Source organism: Solanum lycopersicum, chromosome 3 (assembly GCF_036512215.1).
Source record: "Solanum lycopersicum chromosome 3, SLM_r2.1".
Classification (NCBI taxonomy): Eukaryota; Viridiplantae; Streptophyta; class Magnoliopsida; order Solanales; family Solanaceae; genus Solanum; species Solanum lycopersicum.
The window spans coordinates 4,055,130-4,076,560 of record NC_090802.1 but is presented as its reverse complement, the minus strand read 5'-3'; the positions used below and the strand labels follow the sequence as shown (position 1 = coordinate 4,076,560).

At 28.3% G+C, this 21,431-nt stretch overlaps 3 protein-coding genes and 1 long non-coding RNA gene across 6 annotated transcripts; 2 read left to right on the top strand and 2 right to left on the bottom strand.

The window, feature by feature from the left end:
• Positions 1-3,108: 3,108 nt before the first annotated feature.
• LOC101265998 (transcription factor LAF1-like) lies at positions 3,109-6,425 on the top strand. Its single transcript, XM_004234396.5, has 3 exons — positions 3,109-3,727; positions 4,727-4,856; positions 5,630-6,425. Exons 1-3 carry the CDS (start codon positions 3,589-3,591, stop codon positions 6,198-6,200), a joined length of 840 nt encoding a protein of 279 aa, XP_004234444.1. The 5' UTR covers positions 3,109-3,588; the 3' UTR covers positions 6,201-6,425.
• Positions 6,065-8,847, bottom strand: LOC101249333 (25.3 kDa vesicle transport protein SEC22-1). 2 transcript variants are annotated; one of them, XM_026030404.2, is made up of 6 exons: positions 8,433-8,847; positions 7,462-7,622; positions 7,021-7,164; positions 6,866-6,933; positions 6,690-6,787; positions 6,065-6,384 (listed from the first exon to the last, which is right to left on the bottom strand). In XM_026030404.2, the coding sequence occupies exons 1-5, from the start codon at positions 8,621-8,623 to the stop codon at positions 6,692-6,694; spliced, it is 660 nt and encodes a 219-aa protein (XP_025886189.1). In that variant the 5' UTR covers positions 8,624-8,847; the 3' UTR covers positions 6,065-6,384; positions 6,690-6,691. The 2 variants fall into 2 exon arrangements, with proteins under 2 accessions (XP_025886189.1, XP_004234389.1); XM_004234341.5 differs by lacking the exon at positions 6,065-6,384 and having other exon boundaries at positions 6,443-6,787.
• Positions 8,848-11,747: 2,900 nt separating this feature from the next.
• LOC138347795 (uncharacterized) lies at positions 11,748-12,625 on the top strand. The gene is made up of 2 exons (XR_011220339.1): positions 11,748-11,885; positions 12,116-12,625. It is a non-coding gene; the product is annotated as an uncharacterized lncRNA (long non-coding RNA).
• Positions 12,626-13,162: 537 nt separating this feature from the next.
• Positions 13,163-17,929, bottom strand: rem-1 (remorin 1). Of its 2 annotated transcripts, none has more exons than NM_001247302.2 (5): positions 15,254-15,585; positions 14,810-14,857; positions 14,636-14,723; positions 13,839-13,920; positions 13,163-13,595 (listed from the first exon to the last, which is right to left on the bottom strand). In NM_001247302.2, the coding sequence occupies exons 1-5, from the start codon at positions 15,432-15,434 to the stop codon at positions 13,401-13,403; spliced, it is 594 nt and encodes a 197-aa protein (NP_001234231.1). In that variant the 5' UTR covers positions 15,435-15,585; the 3' UTR covers positions 13,163-13,400. The 2 variants fall into 2 exon arrangements, with proteins under 2 accessions (NP_001234231.1, XP_069150934.1); XM_069294833.1 differs by having other exon boundaries at positions 13,174-13,595; positions 14,810-14,854; positions 15,254-17,929.
• Between the last annotated feature and the right edge of the window lie 3,502 nt (positions 17,930-21,431).

The following is a 21,431-nucleotide window of genomic DNA, read 5'->3' as shown; positions in this document are numbered from 1 at the left end:
CTTAGCTAAGATTTTTAGTCGGCAAGGAAATATTTTATTTTAATAATATTTGTACTAAGCTGACTTAATACTTTTGTTAAAAAATAATAATAATAAGAGGACTGTTTAATTAAATTAATTTTATAAATGATCATTTTGAAATTTCAAAATTTAATTACTATGTATTATGTAGTAATTTAATACTAATTAAATATTATATAAAATAAATTCTCTTGATCTGTTAAAATAGTCAAAAAATAAATAAATTAAAACATCTACTTTAGACAAATGGGGCAAGTAAAATAAAACGGAGTACCAAACTTCCTTATGCCTATTGGCTTGGGAGCGCAACCGCTAAATGATTCTTATAGTATACGTGAATCATTCAGGACTTTAATGTGAACTTCAGACATGTGTAATAAATAAACGAAAACTTCTTTATGCTATTTCCATTTAGTTAGACTTTTGAAGTTCATGAGGAAACTTCATTGGATCATCAAAATTATTTAGAAATAAGATTAGGTTATAAATGTTTGTAGTTGAATTTTTCTTTTAAGTTGTGAGCCATGATGAAAAAAAGAGGAAAGTAGTTGGGAAAAAATTTGAGAACAAAAAAATCCTAAAATTGCACAAACTATTTGAGTAGAACCTATAATTATAATTAATAAAGTATATAATATTCTCACCGACAATATTAAAATTGTCACATAACAAATTGGTGGGCTCCTAAATTTTATTCTTATGGTTCTTAATGTAATTAAACTTGAAAATATCTTAGAAGAACTTACTATTTAACATTCAAAACACAGTTTAATACAACCAATGATGGATTCATATGTTAAAAATGTGACATCTTGCCTTGTAATCTCTTTCTAAAACTAGATGGCTATATATATATATATACATATGTTAGCATCTAATATATATTTTTCTAGTGTAGTATACTCATATTTTAAAAAATTTAGATTCGTTTTTTATTATACACACATGATAGTATTAAGGTCCTTAATTAGTTGTTGCATAGTCATAAAACTTGTCTACCTTGACTCTGAATCTAGGCTGTTAGAGTAGTACCATAGTCGTAAAAAAAATACTATAATAAAAATAATTTTTAACAGCAATAAGTAGACACATGAATAAAGAGTGCTAAGGTCTTTATCGGCATTAGTTAAGTGTTATTAAATTCAATGTCGCTAAAGCATTTAGGGACACATACAAAAATGCTAATTGTCACTAAAAGTATATATTTAACGGTAATTGCTAATTAATTATTGCTAAAGATAATAAAAGAACGTTTATGTTAGTGTGTGGTGGTTATCTTAATTATAAGGTTTTCTAATAATTATTTCTTTCTTTAAGTTAACTTTTGAAATTGAATTTATATTCAATTTTTTCACATGATATCTAAACTAAACTCACTCAATATCTATTTTGGCCAAAAGGTGAAGATTTAACTTTATTTTTCCAAGAATATTTAACTGAAAATCTTAATTAACCTGTCGGTGAATACTCAAATACATATATATATATTAATAATGTGGTGATTCAATAAAGTGTTTTGAGTAGATCTTAAGAAATCGTTATTGGTGTCTATCAAGTAGGTTTAAGCATGATAAATGACACAAGATTCACTATAGCTAATGACTCATTTGTCTCTATTAGTGCTAGGCTAGCTTCTCAAAATTCCTTGAGATGGACAATTATTCTATTGATTATACAATTATTAACAATATATATAAGCCAATTAGCAAGATGATGCTAATTGTGCTTTATTTCATTTTTCATTTTCACTTACCTTTTGTTGAGGAATTTATTGCATATATATGGGGCTAGGGATCATAGAAATAGAGGTTGCAAATACATTATTCTAACAGAAATTGAGTTAAAAAGAGTTTGTTTGACATTACTGTTAAAATTGCTTATTTTTAAAAATACTTTAAAATGATTTTTTTTTAAATGCTTTTAATAATAAGTTATTTGTGTTTAGCTAATTCTTTTGAAAAGTGTTTTTGATAAACAAATTGTATTTGATCAATTTTTAAAAAAATATTTTTAAGAATCAAATTACGAAAAATAGTAAGTATCAATGTACTCTTATTATTAAGATAATTTTATAGAAGAAACTATTTAAAACATCTATTACAAAAGAATTTAATGAAAAATTTATTTTAATTAAATTAAAATAAACATTTTTTAATTTTTCAATCAATATTATACATACATATATAAAATATAATATAATAACATAAAAACTTAAAGTTTTTGAAAAAACTATATATAAAAATAAAAAATAAATTGTTGAATAAAAGTTAACCAAACTTTGAGATATGCTAATTACTTAATAATGGCTATATTGATAAATGTGTATATATGGAAGAGATATTTTAGTCTTAAGAAAACAATTGTTCTCCTTTTTTAAGAAGCATAAATATTTTGGCTTCTTCTACACAACAAAAAAATTGTTTCTGCTTCAATTTAAAAGAAATTTTAAGGATTGACCAAGCACTCTACTTTTTTTTTTTATTTTAAAAAAAAGAAGCACTTTAGCCTCTCAGTTTTAAGTGTCAAATTGAAAGATAAGTATCAATGTACAATAGAGGAAACTATTTAAAACATTTATTACAAAAGAATTTAATGAAAATTTTATTTTAAATAAAATATATACATATTTAAATTTTCAATCAAGTTATACATACATACATATATATATATAAATTAATTAAATAAAATATTAATATAATGATTTACATATAATTAAAAATATTAAGCAAAATAAATTTAAAAATCATTGAACAAATTAAACTACTTACTACCTACAAAAAAATTACCACAAAAATAAATAAAGTCCTTCATATATTTAAACCTACAAAAATATTATCATTACCTTTGTTTCTAATAGGGTAAAATTAAACGTAAAATAATATAAAAATATTAAATATAAAATAATAATTATAAACATAAAAAAATAAAAAATAAATTCTTGAATAAAAGTTAATCAAACTTATGAAATATGCTAATTAATTAATAATGACTATATTGATAAATATATTTATATGAAAGAGATATTTTAAATTTTAAAAAATGATGGTTTCTCCTTTTCTTAAGAAACAAAATCTTTTAGCTTTTTCCACACAACAAATAAATTGTTTCTACTTCAATTTAAAAGAAATTTTTTAAGCAAAAAAGCCACACTTTAAGCCTCTTAATAGCAATGTCAAACAGACTCTACATTTAGAGTTGTTAAAATCTTTAGCAATATTTATATAAAGTAATATTATATAATTACTGCTGCTAAATAAACTATAGCAACAATCATATTATTGTCACTAAATAATTGTCGCACCATCCTTTATTTATTGTAAAATAGTGAAATATTCTCTTTTTAAAAACTTCTTCATTAACTAGTTTTGTTTTTATTAATCATAATTAGTAGAATTTGGTGTGAACTAATCCTTCCTTTAAATACAAGGTCGGCTAACCTCAACATCAAGTCTTCCTTTGTCTCCTCTCTCTTTCTCTCTACACAAAGACAAAAGTCATTAACATATAATCTTTGTGTTCTTTCTTAATCATTCATTAATCCTCAATTAGTTTGATAATTAATTAATAATGGGGTGCAAATTGGCAGCTGAGAAGCCAAAACAAAAACACAAGAAGGGATTATGGTCTCCTGATGAAGATGATAGGCTCAAAAATTATATGATTAAGCATGGTCATGGATGTTGGAGCTCTGTTCCCATTAATGCTGGTTAGTTTAATTAATACTTTAATCTTTCTTCATCTCTAATTCAACTAGTGTAATTATATCTTATAATTTTCATAGTAGATTGACACATCTTTTTAGTTTTCCATCTTTACCAAATTCAAATGTGCTATGTTCTAGAGGTTGAAACGTTTCAAGAATTTAAGTTACATATACTGACATATTTTTATGTTTATCATTATATGAAATAGAAAGATAGTTATATTTATTAATTACATCCATGTCAATGATAACAATATATGTCATGTTTTTGAGGATTGGTAATGTCAGCATTAATTACCATGATTTATAGTGTTAATTAATCCTTTTTGTCTAATCATGGTTAGACATATAGGTTTTTTATACTATATAAAGTGCTAGTAATTTTTCACTCGTTTTTCATCGATAGCTCATTTGGTCAACACACAATTAAAAAAAGATTCTTATTGAAATGTTGAAAAAAAACTTTAATTTCTATATATAAAAACATTACTGATTTTTTTTCCCTTTTCGATTCAATGATAGAATATATAAAAATAGCAATGAATATTTTTTAGTGAAAATTTTCAAATGCAAAAATATTGATTTTTTCTTTTTTGAGCCTTTTACTATAGATGACTTCAATATTTTAGCTGTGATCAAATTGCCAAATATACAACGTACCATTGTCTAGTTGACGAGTGTACTTATATAAAAGAATAAAAAAGTTGTCCCTTTTTTTAATGTGTAAAACATTTGAAAGTCTTTAATAATAACACATTAAAATAATTTTTTTTTAAAAAAAATTCTACAAGTTCATTGGCTGAGGCGTATTTTCTCGTTATTTTTGGCGCACTACTTGCGAATAAATTTTCGGAACAATAATCTTAAGTCAACAAACAATACAATTTTTTTATATATATATATATAATTGAAATGAAAAATTCAATACTAATTACATATGTATAATAATCGTTGACATGAATTTGTATTTTTTGTTAATATAATTTACTGCCAATTCTACAGGCTTGCAAAGAAATGGAAAGAGTTGTAGACTGAGATGGATTAATTATTTAAGGCCTGGCTTAAAGAGAGGGGCATTTAGCTTAGAAGAGGAAGACATAATATTGACCCTTCATGCCATGTTTGGCAACAAGTAAGAACAATTATTTCAATTTGTGCGTTATCGATATTTATATTTAAAGTTTAATGTATTAATATCAGACATAATATATAGATGTGACTTTTAACTTAACGTCATTTTACATTTATGCCTTCAATTTTGGGTCTGCACGAGTAAACACTTAGATTTGTATAAAATCGAATAAGTAGATAAATAAATCATACGTTACACATATGACACCATTTAAAACGCAAATTGTCATGTAGAATGTCACATAGGACACATGTTTGTGTTTTTTGAACTTTATAAAAGTTTAAGTTTCTACTTGTGTGTAAACAAAACTAAAAGGCATAAATATGAATTAAATCCAAGTTAAAGAACATATTTATATATTACGACTAAAAATTACATCCGTTAAATTTTACTATAAGTCAAAAAATTTTACGCCATCGAATTAAATTTATTTGTAATTAGTATATTTTCAAGAAATACATTGATTGATTCTTTTCTATCGAACATAATGTATAATTACTCTTCTGGAAATCGAAGAGGTAGTAGTCAACTTTGACTATCTAACACCATTTTAAATTAGAAAAATAGTACTACTATATGGTGTTGACTTCAAAATAATACTACTTATTTTCAATAAAATTCACCTACTAGGCTGCCCATTTAACAAATATTGTTACAATAGTGGGTAGACTTTTTTCTAATAAAAAACATGTAACATGACATTTTATTGTCGATTTAATTTATATACACTGATAACAACGTTATATCTAGTTACTAATTTTTTACTCTAATAGATGGTCTCAGATTGCACAACAGTTACCTGGAAGAACGGATAACGAGATAAAGAATCACTGGCACTCGTATTTAAAGAAAAGAGTGTCCAAAATGGGAGAAAATGAAGGGCACACTAAGCCTGGGAAAACAGATTCTTCTTCACCTTCTTTAAAGAAATTGACTCCACAGAATTCAAGTTTGGATTCATTTGAACATATTGAAGGATCATTAGCAGATTCAGATCAATCTGTTTATCCAAGAGAGACTCAAAAGAGTAATTTACCTAAAGTATTATTCGCGGAATGGCTTTCGTTGGATCAGTTTAATGGACAAGATTTTCAAAACTCAGGGAGTTTCAGTTTTGAACCTTGCAAGAGTAACTTTGTGTATAATAATAATGCAGAGTTACATGACATACTCATGCATAGTTTACCGATGAACAACGATGATGGGAATGGCGTAAATCAAGAGGTTCTTCACAATGATATTTTCCCACCACAACTCAAGTTTGAGGATACATTGTCTGGTAACGGATTTGAGGAGTTTATGTCAAGGGAGTTCAATATTAACGACGATGTGATGTACATATGATGAGTTCTGTTTTTTAGAATTTTATACAAAAATAGAAGAGGTAATAAAAGTAGGAACCATACTGTTTGGTTACCTGTTTAGTTTCTTCATCAGCAAAAGGTCTAGTGTTAAACGCGCATTTTTACTGTAGATGCCTTCTCCTTTTTCTGGTATTTCATGGTGTACAAAGTCTAATTCATTCCATCTGTAATAATGAAACTGAGAATTAAGTTGCAAACTTGATGATCTTTCCATGTTGAGCATTGATCATAACGAAACTGGATAACAAAATGACGAATATAGTTTTTATTTGATTTCACAGGTGCTACAAGTGCAAAGTAGTCTAATAAGTTAACAACTTAAGAATCAATGCATGAAGTGATCGATCGATCTGCTGGACATATATGAATGAGGCATCAAATCACAATAATAACAATATGAACAATCTGCTAGTTGCTTTTATGTCCACTTTCTTGACTATGGCTTTAGAAAGTCCAAAGTTCACTTCACCATTATCGAAAATCATCTTGGAGGATTAAGCCAGTCCATAGAAGAACAGAAGCAACAACAAGAAGGATTGTAATTGGTGTCCATTTCAGCGCGATCATCTGGATGCCAACGAGTAAATTTAGAACCTATTTGTATAGTTGTGTTGATTATCATAGACCAATGTTACCAAATAATACCTCAAGCCTTTTAGACTCCCAAATAGGAGAAGTACTTATATGAGCCTCCATCATTCGTTCCATCATTTCTACAAACATTTAATCGAATGAATCATAATGACATAATTCAAGTTAAAATGAAACAGAATTTTAGAGTAACCATTCGACAAGCTTACTTATTCTTCGCCTTCTCTCTGTTATTTGTGATAATTCCTCTGTCGCGATATCTAACTCCTTTTGACGATGAGCATTTAGTTTAGATAAATTTGCCTGTGTTCTTGTATCCACATATTGCTTCCTAATGTTGCCAATGATAGTGTCTGTAAGACAAACCCAATCATGCAAAAAGGAACAATAGATGCAATTAAACATAGATAGTTTAGGCTTAAAACAGAGGAATACTCTGTACTTAAACTAATGCAACTCCTATAAACTACTCCCTCCGTTTCAATTTGTTTGTCTGGCTTGGTTTTGCTCGGAGTTTAAGACAGTAAAGAAGTCTTTTTGGATGTACCAAAATGTCTTTTAATCTTATCAAACAGACTAGAAAGGAAAGTACGACAAACTCAATTGTAACGGAGGGAGTACTAAACTATAATGAGTATTTAGTATATTACCAAGTTTAATGAAGGTATATGGTTTTGTAATCCTGTCAACAAGGCTGCTATCTAATCTTTCAAACTCCTGCTGCAAATCTTGTAGATAATGGAAGGCAAGCTTTCTTGGGTACGACGATTCGCATAAGGTCAGGTAGCAAATCCCATTCTCAACCATGTAGCTAAATATTAGGAGTAGCAAAATAAAGACACAATTGTGGAATGTAATTAGCTACAACATAGCTAAAATCAAAAGGTGACAAAATAAACTGAAGAACCAAAGGTAACAGAGAAATGAAATTATAGTTTCTAATAACTGAGAAATCTTCAGGCCTGTTAGTGCATGATTCTAAATAGGTGTTAGAGTGAGTTCGAGTCCCACACGGTGAATGGTTCGATATGGTCTGCTTATATGAATTTGAGCAATTGTTTTTGGTCTAAAGAAGGAGTTTTTAGGGCTGAGTTAAACTCATTTGTCATATCTTTTACGATTGAATGTGTAAGGGATTTGCCCTCTACTATCAGTCTAATTCACACATCATATTCATGCACTACTTGTCTACTTCTACCAGTGTGTCAAGACTCTGAGGTATAAAGTTGACTAAGGATGGTCAGTTGAATATTCGTCGTTTAATATATTGTGCGATACAAAATATTACAGCATATATAAATTAAAAATTACTTTTATAAATTAAAGAGGCAAGACACAAGTACCTTTCAATACTATGACCAAAATCTCAAAGAACACTTAAACTAAAATAAGATCATATTTCTCCTTGAACTTATCTCACATGGCACATTCCGTGACTCTACGCAATTAAAGCGCGTATAAGATATTTAAATGTCATATAAGTCAAAAAAAGTGCACAAAATTACACAAAAATTGATCAGGGATAATAAATACCGAACACTAGACAGGAAACTTAGAAAAAAAACATGCATACAAAAATGAAATGAGATGTAATTAAAAGGTAGATGAAAGAAAAGAATACTTGAAGCAATGGTGATCTACAAGAATGGTCATCTTGTTATCTGGCAAGGCTTGTAATGAAATTTCCTTGAGAATGAACTCAGCTTGTTTCTTGTAAGTTGTTAAAACATCATTATTCTCTTCATGTAATCTTGGACCTTGTGCTAAGGGCATCCCATCACTGACCCTCCCTATAATTGTCACCTTCACCATCCCTTAATTAAATAACAAAATACTACTAGAAAGTTCTTCTTTTTTTTTTTATCTTTTTCGTTGGCTTTGATTTGTGATATAGTAATTGTGAGAGAAATGTAGATAAGTTTTTGGCAATTAATATGGTGAAGGAGGAAGGAAATAAGACTAAAGAGTATTGAAGGGAAAACATAACTTGGGAGTGAAGTTATTCTTTGATGTGATCAAAAGTTGTGTACAAAAACAAGCCCCCTAGCTAGGGTGGCCAAAAAGTTTACAAGGATCCAAAAGGAGCAAAACAAAAAATTGCAATACTTTCTCCGTCTGAATTTATATAATATAGTTGATTTGAATTTATATAAGGCATAATACATATATTAAATCTTAAATTTAGCCTTAAATTTTAACTTTGACCTCCAACTTACGTAATGCACAAACAAACACTTTAACTATCCAACTTTTAAATAAAATAAACATATGAGTCCTACATGACACAATACATGTAGGATACCACGTAGGACAAAAAATAACATGTAGGATGACATATAGGAAATCTGTATCTATTTGTTCAACTTTATACAAGTTTAAGTGTCTATTTGTGCACGTTCAAAGTTGAAGGACGTAGATATAATTTGAAGCCAAGTTAAAAGGCATATTTACATATTATGCCTTTATATAATATAGTTTGATGGGGTATAATTTTTAAAAAATTTGTAATTTATTATATTAAATTATAAATATTTGTGTGATTAAAAAGATCAGTATTTGTGTATACGCAGTTCAGGAAAAATGGCTAAACAAGTCCCTAGCTACTAGCTAGGGTGGCCAAAAAGTTTTAGGAGGATCCAAAAGGAACAAAATAAAATATAGTTGTTTTATTTAATTTAGCTTCAATTTTCTTTTCTTTTTTTATATATATATCAAGTATTTATTTATTTTTTAATTTTAAAACATGGAGTTGATTTAATTTATTATGGGACAGAGAAATATTGAACAGTTATCTATTACTTTTCTACTATTTTTCTTCTTCTTTATGGACTTGAGAAGAAAATTGCGACCACTATTTCAACTCTAAGAAATTAGCTGTTGACCGAGGTAAAACCACCTTAATATATTATTTTCGTAAATTTTATATATGTTAATATAATAATCAATTAATGTAATGTAAAATAATTTTTTTTTTAACATTAAAAGTTATAAATAAAAAATTATTTCTAAAATAATAAACGTTAAAAAGTGAACTGAAAGATCCATTATAGGAGAATTACACGAAATTGACAAACATCTAGATTATATTATTTAATATCGGTATAGTTTTTTTTTTTTATATATATATGGCTATAGTTTTATGAAATTTTGCTATTTGGTTTTCTAATTGAATAAATCTAAAATTTGATTATATAAATTCAAAATTTGTATAATTTGATTTTTAATTGTATAAATTTAAAATTTTTATATGCTTACTCAAGCTATTTGTATACGATTTATAAATAATTCATAGTAAATTATCATGTTATATATTACAAACATAAATTTAAAATATTCTTAAATATATAAACTAAAAATTTATATATACTTAACAAATTAGTATATTCAAAAACAAAATATATAAACAACAATCTTCTTTGTATTTACACTTGCACTTATATTATACACCCTTCGTTTAAAAAAGAATGTCCCTATTTTCTTTTTAATTTATTTAAAAAAGAATAACTTTTTTCTTTTTTTGACAATATTTTTGTTTTGATTTTTTACGTGATATGTTTAAAATCAAAATATTAAAAAATATTTTGATATATTTGATATAATTTTAATTTAGAATCACCAAATTAAAAAAATTCTTTTTTTACTTAAACTCTATTCTAAATTAAATTAAGTTATTCTTTTTTAAACTGAAATAACCGTAAACAATTTGATTTTGCAAATTTGTCCAAATAAAAAAGAGTTGGGGCCCATGTAACGCGTTGCCACTTATGGGCCATGGTGGGCTTGACACTTGATAGGAGCACTCTTGGGCGACAAGATATTTTTCTATTTCAATTTATATAATATTTTTTAATTTTTTAAGAGTTAACAATTTAAGTTAGAAAAAATTATATGGTTAAGTAAATTTATATTATTTAATTATTCATTATAGCGATTGATGATTATAATTACCATTTACGATTAATATTATTCACCAATTACGTGTGCTGACTTCAAGTTTGTATAGTTAATCATGTTGATATATTATAATTCACCACAATATACAAATACATATGTCTAATATATAATCATCTAATTGATATATATATACAGTTCACCTCTCTCCAAACTTTTTGCCACCTCCCTTTTAGTTTCGCTCGCCTCTCTCCTTCTTATAACGTGTAGTTAAAAATTATAATTATTAAACTATAGCAATGAAAAATAATTTAGCTATTTTTGAGTGACTATATGTAAAAAAAATTTTGTGAAGTTACATTAGAAACTTGCACGTGAGATCTTCAAAAAAAATTGAAATGAAAATTATATATGTGTTAACTACGAAAAAGTATTATAAGTCATAATAATTGATAATTTAATAATTGACAATCCAAAATATTTTTAAAAGATAAATAAAAAGTTTTCGATTAAAAAGAAAACTCATTCGAATCTGAAAAATTAAAAAAATTCACATGAAGAGATTTCGAACTTTATTTCGAAGTTATTTAGGTAAGCTGAAGGAAGATTCTTTTTTAAAAAAAAAATTATAATGCCTTATTTTTTGAATTAGTTTTTTACAAGCAAATTTGTTGTAAAGGGAACTGAATAAGCTATTGTTAAAGACATATTCTTTTAGCTCCTTTATCCTTTTTCTTTTATTCTTTTTTCTTAACACAGGCTTTATGTATTATTGTCCCTTTTATCTTTTTTCTTTTATTTTAATTTTTTATTAGGCATCAAATCATAAAAGAATTTTATACCATCCATCATGTTACTTAAAAAAACAAACTACAATTAACTTCCCCCTTTTTCTTCTCTTTTTTTGCTAACCATCTCATATTTTTGAGACTTGAAAGTGTTACTTTTAGTGTGCATAATAAAATGTTGATGTGTATGGTGTACCAACACTAGTAAAAAGATATAAATTATCCGATACCTTCTACCTTCCATCAAATGCGCAAAATGAAAAGATCAATTTGCTTGGCTGGTGTCGTATCTAATAAGATTCGAACTTAGATTTCCAAAGATTGTTACTCTTAACTAAGTTATCAAATTCAAATGTGTATATCCTGATTGCCAAAAGAAGACGCATTCACAACATGTAGGTCTAATTATTGAAATATATGGATTTTTTCTTCTATGAAAATGTATAAAAAAATGGAAGTTTCCATAGAAGTTTCCTCTAAACGAGAGCAAAGATGCATTGCTTTTCTTCCAATTCATGACTTATTTTATACTTGAAGTTCAATTTTGTAATGCTTTAAACTCTTGTGCAATGTTTTCCTTCCCCTCTTTCTTCATTTTCATTCGTCGAGCATTGAAAATTTTCAGGTTTGGATCAATAGTCTCCCATTCTACAGGAAGAAAAGATGATGACACAGAGAAGTCTTGGAACTCAGATATGAAGAAACTGGTTCCTAAATATTAGTCTCAACCCTCGGGATAAGTGGTGGAGCCAGGATTTTCATACCAGGAATTTAAGCATGTGATCTCTCGCGTTGAGGGGATTCAACACTTTTATACATGTCAAAACACTTCTTTTTTTATCCTATTTGTACAGTATATGGATTCAACTTCCTCCAAGCTAGCTCAGGATAGTCAACAAGTTCTCGTATACATGAAGTCTTAGTTGGATCAACGAGGATCACTGGAAAAGTTTCCTCGAGTTTGCTAGGATCAAGGACATTACTATGCCCAGAATATTGAACATATAGTTGTATAGAGTTTGAAACTATTAAGTTAATTTGAACTATATCTCGAAACAAATTGCTTTGCAGTTATTCTAAGCTATTCAAGGATTCTCTTTATATTCTTAATCCACTAAAGGTTTGGTTTCTGTCACTACTTTCTGCATATAGCTCCTCTTCTGTTCTTGTTTTTGGCTGTTTTGACATGATCATCAAAACAAATGACTCTTTGTATAGTCTATAAATTGAAACAAAGTACTAACTTAGTTACTCCAATCGGTCCACCGGTTGATAACAGATGATCAAGTGTCATAGAGTCTGCAATCCTAACCATAAAGGTAAAGAGTTGATAGAAAATATGACCATCTATGAGGAAGAGGAAATCGTGGCGTGTACCTGTAATTGTTAAGCACTCAACTTCTTTATAAGATCTAGTGAACTAGTTTAAACTAACAAGACCTCCCTCATTCTTTTTAAGCCTATGGAGGACTAGAAACATGTACAGGAGAAACAAGTAGGACTCGTAATAACTTGATCCTAGTAATCGAGACCTTGGAAGGCTCGGACTTCACTGAGTCACACAACACTGCATTACTTGCCTTATTTCAACATGATTACTGCAGTGGCAAGTTTCTGTAGTAATTGGCACCGCGAAAAAAGAGGCTTTCGTCCTTCAGCAAGAGTAGTATACTAACATGAAGATTTCCTTCAACATATTTTTTTTCCATAACAATCCCACAAAGTTAATTTTGTCCAGATGCTATATACACTGGAAATACATTACTATGCACACGTAACAATAAACAATAAATGGTTCTAAAATATATAATCACACAAATGTAATCTAACAAGAAGAAAAAATCCAATTGCACAAACTTTACAAAATGCAACTCCCAATCAGTATCGATGCAGACCTGGTACTTGCTGCTTCAAAATATTCCAAGGATTTTCTTTGGAGCAGTTCCAGTGGCGCGGTATTTTGCTGCAAGCTCCTCTGCCTTGAGAAGATCTTCTCCACGTTTAGCTTCAATCATCGCTCTCTTTTCTTCTGCTTCCTTGTGGAGTAGAGCAATTTTGTTTTTCATTTTCTCAGTATATATTGCCTTCTTTTTCTCCAACTGTTCCTGCTCACAACAAGATGCGGAAGATTAATAAAATGGGAACTTATTGAGAAAATATTTCTTAGTTCAGAATACAAGAAGATCACAAACAAAACCATCTCAAATATTAGATACGGATGTCCTTATGTTGTTATCGAGATGAGTAGTAAAATCAACAAAAGCATTGATCTTTATCATCAAAATGACAATCAAATAATGTATGTCATACAACTGACTATATCGCAAAATTGAAGGATGGCCACTCACCTCCATCTTTTTGAGCTCAGACTCTAGGTTTGCTTTCTTGCTGTTCTCCCATGCACCAATTGCAGACACCTTCTTCTGAGCTCTGTCGACAGATTTAAGTTACCAAATCAGTAATACATAACACTTGCATAAACCAAGGCAATGTTCCGCTATAGTTTGAGTAAAAATGTAACTATTGCCCGTTACTTTTAGGAGTACAAAGAAAATGACAGAGAAGGTATACGCAGATCCTCAAATTGGCTGCAAGGCTTTCTCAATGAACAGGTCCATGGGATAGATAATAGCAGTTACAAAAAACAATATTAGCAGCACACAACTCATACTCCATATATTTATGCAAATTTTGCAACAAATAAACGGAAATGAAAAAATATATAGTCATCTCAAAACGACAAAAGAAGATTGTTAATGAAGCAAAATGAACACATTGTCACAACAATTGGCAATTGGCACATACTGTCGTTTAGTACCTCATCGTATGAAGAAAATTTTAATTACTCTCTCTCAAGTTCAGGGCAAAAGGGAATGATCAAATGTGTGCAAATGAAATGACCAAGTGAAGGAAATGTCTCTGAAGAGTAACCAACAAGATTTTAATTCTGAGCAAGACTTGTAATCTCAAATTCCTACTATACCGAAACTTCTTTTGATTATTTGTTGTTTGATTTTGAATTGCAGTCAACAATGATTCCTACAATTATCGTTCCTTCACAAGCTAAACCAATTCATGTATACTATTAGTCCTCATACCGCATCATCAATAGACGACATGTATGTGAAATTGAACAGATACATACTTGTTTTCGGCTTTTGATTTCTCACTTTCTTCCCATGCTTTGATGAGTGATAGCCTCTTCTCAGTTGCAACGCGTGCAAGCACAGCATCTGAGGATTATACATCAAAATTAAACAATTCATAAGCAGTGAATGAACACAAAAACAACCAAAAGAAATAGAACAATCCTAATTACCTCTATCAATAGATCCCTCTTTTTTCTCATCAGCAGCTTCTTCTGCTTCTGTCAATAACAAAAGTAGCAAGGGAGACCATTAAAATTTGACAACACAGTCTAAGCTAAGGACAACAAAAGTAGTCAAATTGATCAAAATTTTGAACTTAATCAAAGCAAAATTTTCACAAATATAAAATTAATCTTTTCCCAATTTTCTTTTTTTTTTTCCTTCCAGATATCTATTACTTCACCAAAAAAATAAAATTAATTTCTTAAATAGCTCACTTGTTCTAATTGGTGATCGTTCGATTCCTCATCTTATAATCCCCTTCCCCTCCCCCAATTTTCAAAAAATTAAAATTAAAATTAAGCAGGGCAATTCTCTTCATAGTAAACATAAAATTCACCTGAAAACATATATTAAAAAAAAAAGCATAAACATATAAAGGTGAGAGATTATACTATTTTCGACAACAACTAGTGCTTTCGAGTCATCGGGTTTTTCTTTTTCTTCTGCAGGAGGAGGCGGAGCTGGTTCAACTATGGCTTTCTCATCAGCCACCACTTCTTTAGGAGCTTCAACTGGTTCTTGTGCAGGGGCAGGGTCCACAATTTCTACTTTCTTAGCTTCCAATTCTGCCATGGCTACAAACAGAATCAAGAAAACAGAGAATTCTTGGAAAAAAAGAAGATATTTCAGTAGTTGGAGGAAGGTAACTGTCACCCTAATTGATTGGACATACTATATATAAATTGGACCATAGAAAACAAGAGAGAAAGAGGGACTATTTTGGCTTAGCTGGCTTATCAATTTGTACACTCTTGCAAAAGGGGGAACTCATTGGCCAATGGTGAGCTGTCACTTGCCATAGATACCCTTCGTTATATTTTTGAAACATTAATGTCCGCCGTTTTATAATTAATACATATATATTCTTTATATGTAAAATATATACGTATCATAATTTCATCCACCAATGCGACATTTTATTAAATATTAGATCGTCATATAAGATTGTGTTACGTGTTCATATTCAGTCACGTGTTAGAGTAAAGGGACGTATATGCTCTAGTTTTTCGACAGAAGCGACACCAATGTCTGAAGAGTATGATGGGAGGTATCTGCACACCATTTACGTCAATTCAGAGATATATTCATCATTTTTTTTATTTGATCCGATATTCACACTGAAAATTCACTAATATGAATCAATTCAAGGGAAGTGCTCCTTGTCAATCTTTTCGATATTTAAAACTTGTACATCGAGATTGTTAATTAAGTGAAGAACAATCTTATATGTGGTAGTACCTCTCACTAATGTTTCACAAATATAGAATTAAGTGAGGAACATTGTGGTATTTCTTTCGTCTCGTATTAGTTAATAATTATATTAAAAACAATTGTTTATTTTAGTAGATCAAAGAAACATTCATTAAATTTTTTATATATTATCCTTATAATTAATTTTTTTTGAAAATGTTCATATTTGTTTATAATTTTTTTAAAAAAAGAAAGAAGTTAAGTAATGAATTAGTAAAATTATTTTTATTTATGATTTTTTTTATATATAACTTAAAATGATAAACAATTTGGAACGGATGGAGTGATGATGACAGAGCCGTTGGACTAAAGTAATTTGGAACAAAAAAATTCTCTTTAAACATGATGTTACTTTTGATATACTTGCCAAAAATTATGTGGTCTTTAGATCCAACGTTATTTTTTATCTTCCCATGACCGTTTCATCTGAAAAGATCGAAACTATATGTCCAAACAAATATTATTAGAGATTTTATATAGTTAGGTAATTTTTATAATTTAATTATACATAAAAGTTTTATGATAATTATGGTAATAGGTAGCGGCGGAGCTAAAAATTTTAATTTCATAATCTGGAGAAGCAAATCACTGAACGGGTTCGACATCTACTATATAAACACAAAAGATAATGTTAACTATGTACAAATAGTAATATTTTTCGTCGAATAGCCTAGCTCTATACTAGCTCCGCCGCTGATAGTAGGTAATTGATTAAAAACAATGATTAACCTGGTACAGTAGATTAAACAATATCAATAAAATAAATTTTGACTTTCAAATCATTATCAATTTTGTTTTGAGATTTGAAACTTATACGCAACACTTCTTGAAACCTTTTTTTTTTTACATTTTATATGGAGATTAAAATTTGTTTTCTGATCCTATCGAAGAATAATTTTTAATTTGTCCATTATAAAATCTTGAGAAAAATTATCTTTGGTCGAATGTCCAAAGTGTTTTAAGTCCAAAATTAATAAGCAAAATAGGACAGATAATAGAAAGAGAAAAGAAAAAGTTGAAATGAAGGTTTGAAGATGATATACATTAGTAAGATACGCAAAATATTCAAAAGATAATTAGATAGATATTAAATAATTGTCATGGTAGGGCCTCGAATAGCCTGTGCTAGTAGTTATTTTTGGCCTGAAAAATTATAACAAGTGAAGGAGTTGGTTGAAAGAAAGTGTTAAGCACGACTTCTTCCACATGGATCTATTAATTGATTGCCACAAGAATGTATACACTCTCAAACTCACCAACCAAACAAGGCTTCACTATTCCAAATGTATGCACTAAGAGAAACCACCTAATTACACAAACATTTCTTTTATTTATTGTTTCTTTCTAGTTTTCAAAATAATAATTACATTTTATCTCACTAATTTTATATTAAATTTTAACTCAGATACATCTAGATACATGTCTTGTTGATACTAGAATGCACTGAATTCTGAAATAGGAAGAGAAGTGACTGAGAACAGAAGGGAGCGGGGCAAGATTTGTCATATACATGTGAATCACACTAGAGACATACATGTATCTGGAATAACAGATACACGAGCGAGATATGAGGGTGACGAACAAGATGGGAGGGAGTTGAGGGGCATATGTGTAATTCAGCGTTGAAAGTCAATTTACGACAAATGAAATTTGTTCAAGTGGTTTATTGGGCGAGGGACATATGTATTAAATCAACTTTGAAAGTCAATTTACGACAAGTAAAATTTGTTCAAGTGATTAATCGAACACTATATTAAGGTTTGAATTACACTAAAAAAATAAATGAAAACACGATTAACCTTCTTCGGAAAAAGAAAAAAAAATAATAGTTATTTCAACGAAGTGAGGATCATACCCCTACTAATATGACCATATCTCCATCATGAGATTTCAATATCGGGTCAAACGATGAATTTGAATGGATCAATATAATATCAGTATCACATGATTTTTTTAAAAAAAAATAACCATCAAATTTTAAATCAGCTTAAAAGATAAATTGTTCAAGATCATATAAAGAGAACATAAAAATATCGAAGTGGAATATCCAACTACCAACATAGTTTTGTCATAATTTTCGATGGGAATTAATCTTGTATACTTTACCATTTAGATTAGTGCGTATAAAAGGGATTTTCATAACCATTATTTGTCACTTTAATAAAGCACTCAAATAATTAAGAATCAAACTAGATACTTATATATATATTTATTTTAAATACAAGATGGAGGTCCCTTGCCGACATTAAATTAATGAGAATGCAAAAAAAATAAAAATAATTAAGGCCTCAATTATTACGTTAATGATACGGTAATTTACAATTAACAACATTTAGAGCTAATAAAATAAAATAAGAGTCTTTAATTTTTGGACGAAATGAGCTGGAGATATATTTATTGGCAAGTCAATTTATGAATAATTCCAATTAACTCATTCAAAAAAATTGGCTCAATTTGGACAGTCTATGTGGCTCAAAATTGACCTATAAAAAAACTTATTAAAGCAAAAGATAAAAAAAAAAATTGAGTTTAATTATTAGTCAAATTTAAAACATGGTAAAATATAAGAAAAAGGGTTTGTTAGTCTCATTTTGTAATATTGAGATCGGATTTTCAGAGTTATCGAATTAATTAATGAAAAATGGGTAATGATTGAATTGTTAAAGAATAAATAGATAAATAAAAATGATTCTAAAGTTCTGTTTGGATTATGATTCAGTATTTCATAAAAATTAATCCACCTATCTTGAATGAACTAAAAAAATCAGGGGCAACTTTTACATATAACAAATAAAAAATTTATATTTGTATATTATAGCAAAGTTTGCATAATTGCACTCCATAGCAGATATAGAAACTGTATAATTCGCTATACATATACAGTTGAAGCAAATTGTATAAAACGAAGTGTATAAAATAAGAAAGAGAAAGACATTTGGGCTAGAAAACTGTATAAAACAAATTGTATTATTACAAGTGTATAGAACGATTATATACAATTTGAATTTGTATAAAATGAGAAAGAGAGAAAGACAAAAGAGACTTGAAAAGGAATATAAAATTGAACCGAATTGTATAAAACGAGAAAGAGAGAAATTAGATACAATTTGAAAATTGTATAAAACGAGAAAGAGAGAAAGACAAAAGAAAATTGTATAAAACGAAAAGATATGTACTTGCATGTGTATATACAATTTTCTCACGCTTTATACAAACAAAAACGCAATTTATACATTTTGCTTCTGTTTGTATAAGTGAGAAATGCGAGGGTGGCGAGCGAGATTTGAGAGAGTGGCGAGCGAGATCTGAAAGAAGGGAGAGAGGGGAACAAAAATATATGTATTTATACAATTTTCTCAGTTTTATACAATTAGAAACAATTTTTATACATTTGTGTTTGTATAAAAGGTGAGAAAGCGAGCAAGAGAGTGGAGGAGAGTGGCGAACGAGATATTTGGGAGAAAGACGCCTGATAATTTTTTGCAAACGTCTGCTATGAAGCACAATTAAATCAAACCCTAACTACTCCATTTATTTTAGGTTATTAGTTTACTAATATATACAAAATTAAATAGACTATGACCAAACTTTTTAATCAATTTATCTCAACCATTTAAAATTTGGAAACATTATTTGCAATAAAACTTTTTAAGTTTATTCAGTTCGAAATAATTTTAGATACTTCAATTGAAGTTTAAGTACATATGATTAACGTTAGAAACACATGAATGATTTTTATCATTTTTGCTTGAACTTTTTGACACATATATGATAAATTATCGCAAATTTAAATTTAATCAAACTGTAATATCGATATCAAACGTAAAAATAAATAAATTGTGAGTTGGCAAAACCTATTCTCTATTTTTCCTATACAGGTAGATTGATTGTTGCTTCTTTGCTGGCCAATTAAATGGATCCTTTGTTCTCACTATCAAGACTAGCGATTATTTATTAAAAGCACATGACTCTACTAAATGTAACTCGATATATAAAGACTTAATTTTATAATTCTACACTATACCAATATTCTATATAAATGAATATATAATTAGAAAAACATTCGCGATGACGTGTCTTTGTAATTTATTTTAAGAAAAGGATTGTTAGTTGGTTTGAATTATTTAAAGTTGTGTATAATGGTGGAACCAGACTTTACAACTTATATTGGCTACAGCCTTTTAAAACTAACAACATTTATAACTTTAGCTCGTAATAATATGAGATTTGATTAATTTAAATTTAAGTCGTACAGGATATTAATATTCTTTAATAAATAATTTTTTTTTCTCAAATTCGATCTCTGTAAATGTGAAAAATTATTATTTCATTCCACCATAATTTAGTTTTTTATTTGTGTCTACTCAATTACTTTTTACAAAACGTTTTCTTACAATACAAATCTTTATTCTTAAAAGAACTCCTTCATTCTTATGAATTACAACACAAATCTTTATAAATTCTTTATAATTTTTTAAAACAAGAATTTTTTTATTTTTTTATTTTTTAGATTTGAACTTAAAACTTCAGTCATTTTTGACATTTCGAACCTTATAAGGGTAAAAGGATATGGTTGATTATATCACAATCATATTTTGGATCATTTAATATGCAATTTATCAGCCGACAAGGATTCGAATTGACCTTCCTACTGGGTCCTTGGTGTGACTAAACGTCTCGAATTTATGTTTTAAATATGAAGAAAATTTAATTGTATCGTGTAAGGTTTAAATTTAATTGGAATTCTGATATGAACATCGAATGAAAAATTAAAAGATATAATCCGATATGTTAAAAAAATGGTAATACTACATTGTTAGGAAAAATAATTGGTAATATTATATTGTTAGAAACTTCTGATAATTTATATAGGAAGAAAAATAATTTGATAAAATCAGATTAAGAAATAGAAAATGAAATAATTACGTACGATGTAAAATCATAGTCTTTTGTTTCACGGTAATGCAAAACTTCCCATTTATTTCGATAAATAAATATATATTGAATGACGAAATTAGATTATTTATTTGTTAAAAAGAAAAATATTGACTTTTTTTTGCAGCCAACATTTCGTCTGTTGAAAATTAACTTTTAAAAAAAGTTTTGTAAGTAGAAAATAATGGGATGCACAATATTTTTGGTTATAATAGAAGAGAAGATATTTTTGGTGTCAGTTTTAATATAACTTCACATCAGCTAGTAGCTATATTGAAATAAGGCAGTATCAGAATTTTCATTAAAAGGATTCAGAGTGTAAAGAATATCAACATACTCACTAGCTAAAGAAGGTTCGATATTTACTATATCTACACGTAGAAA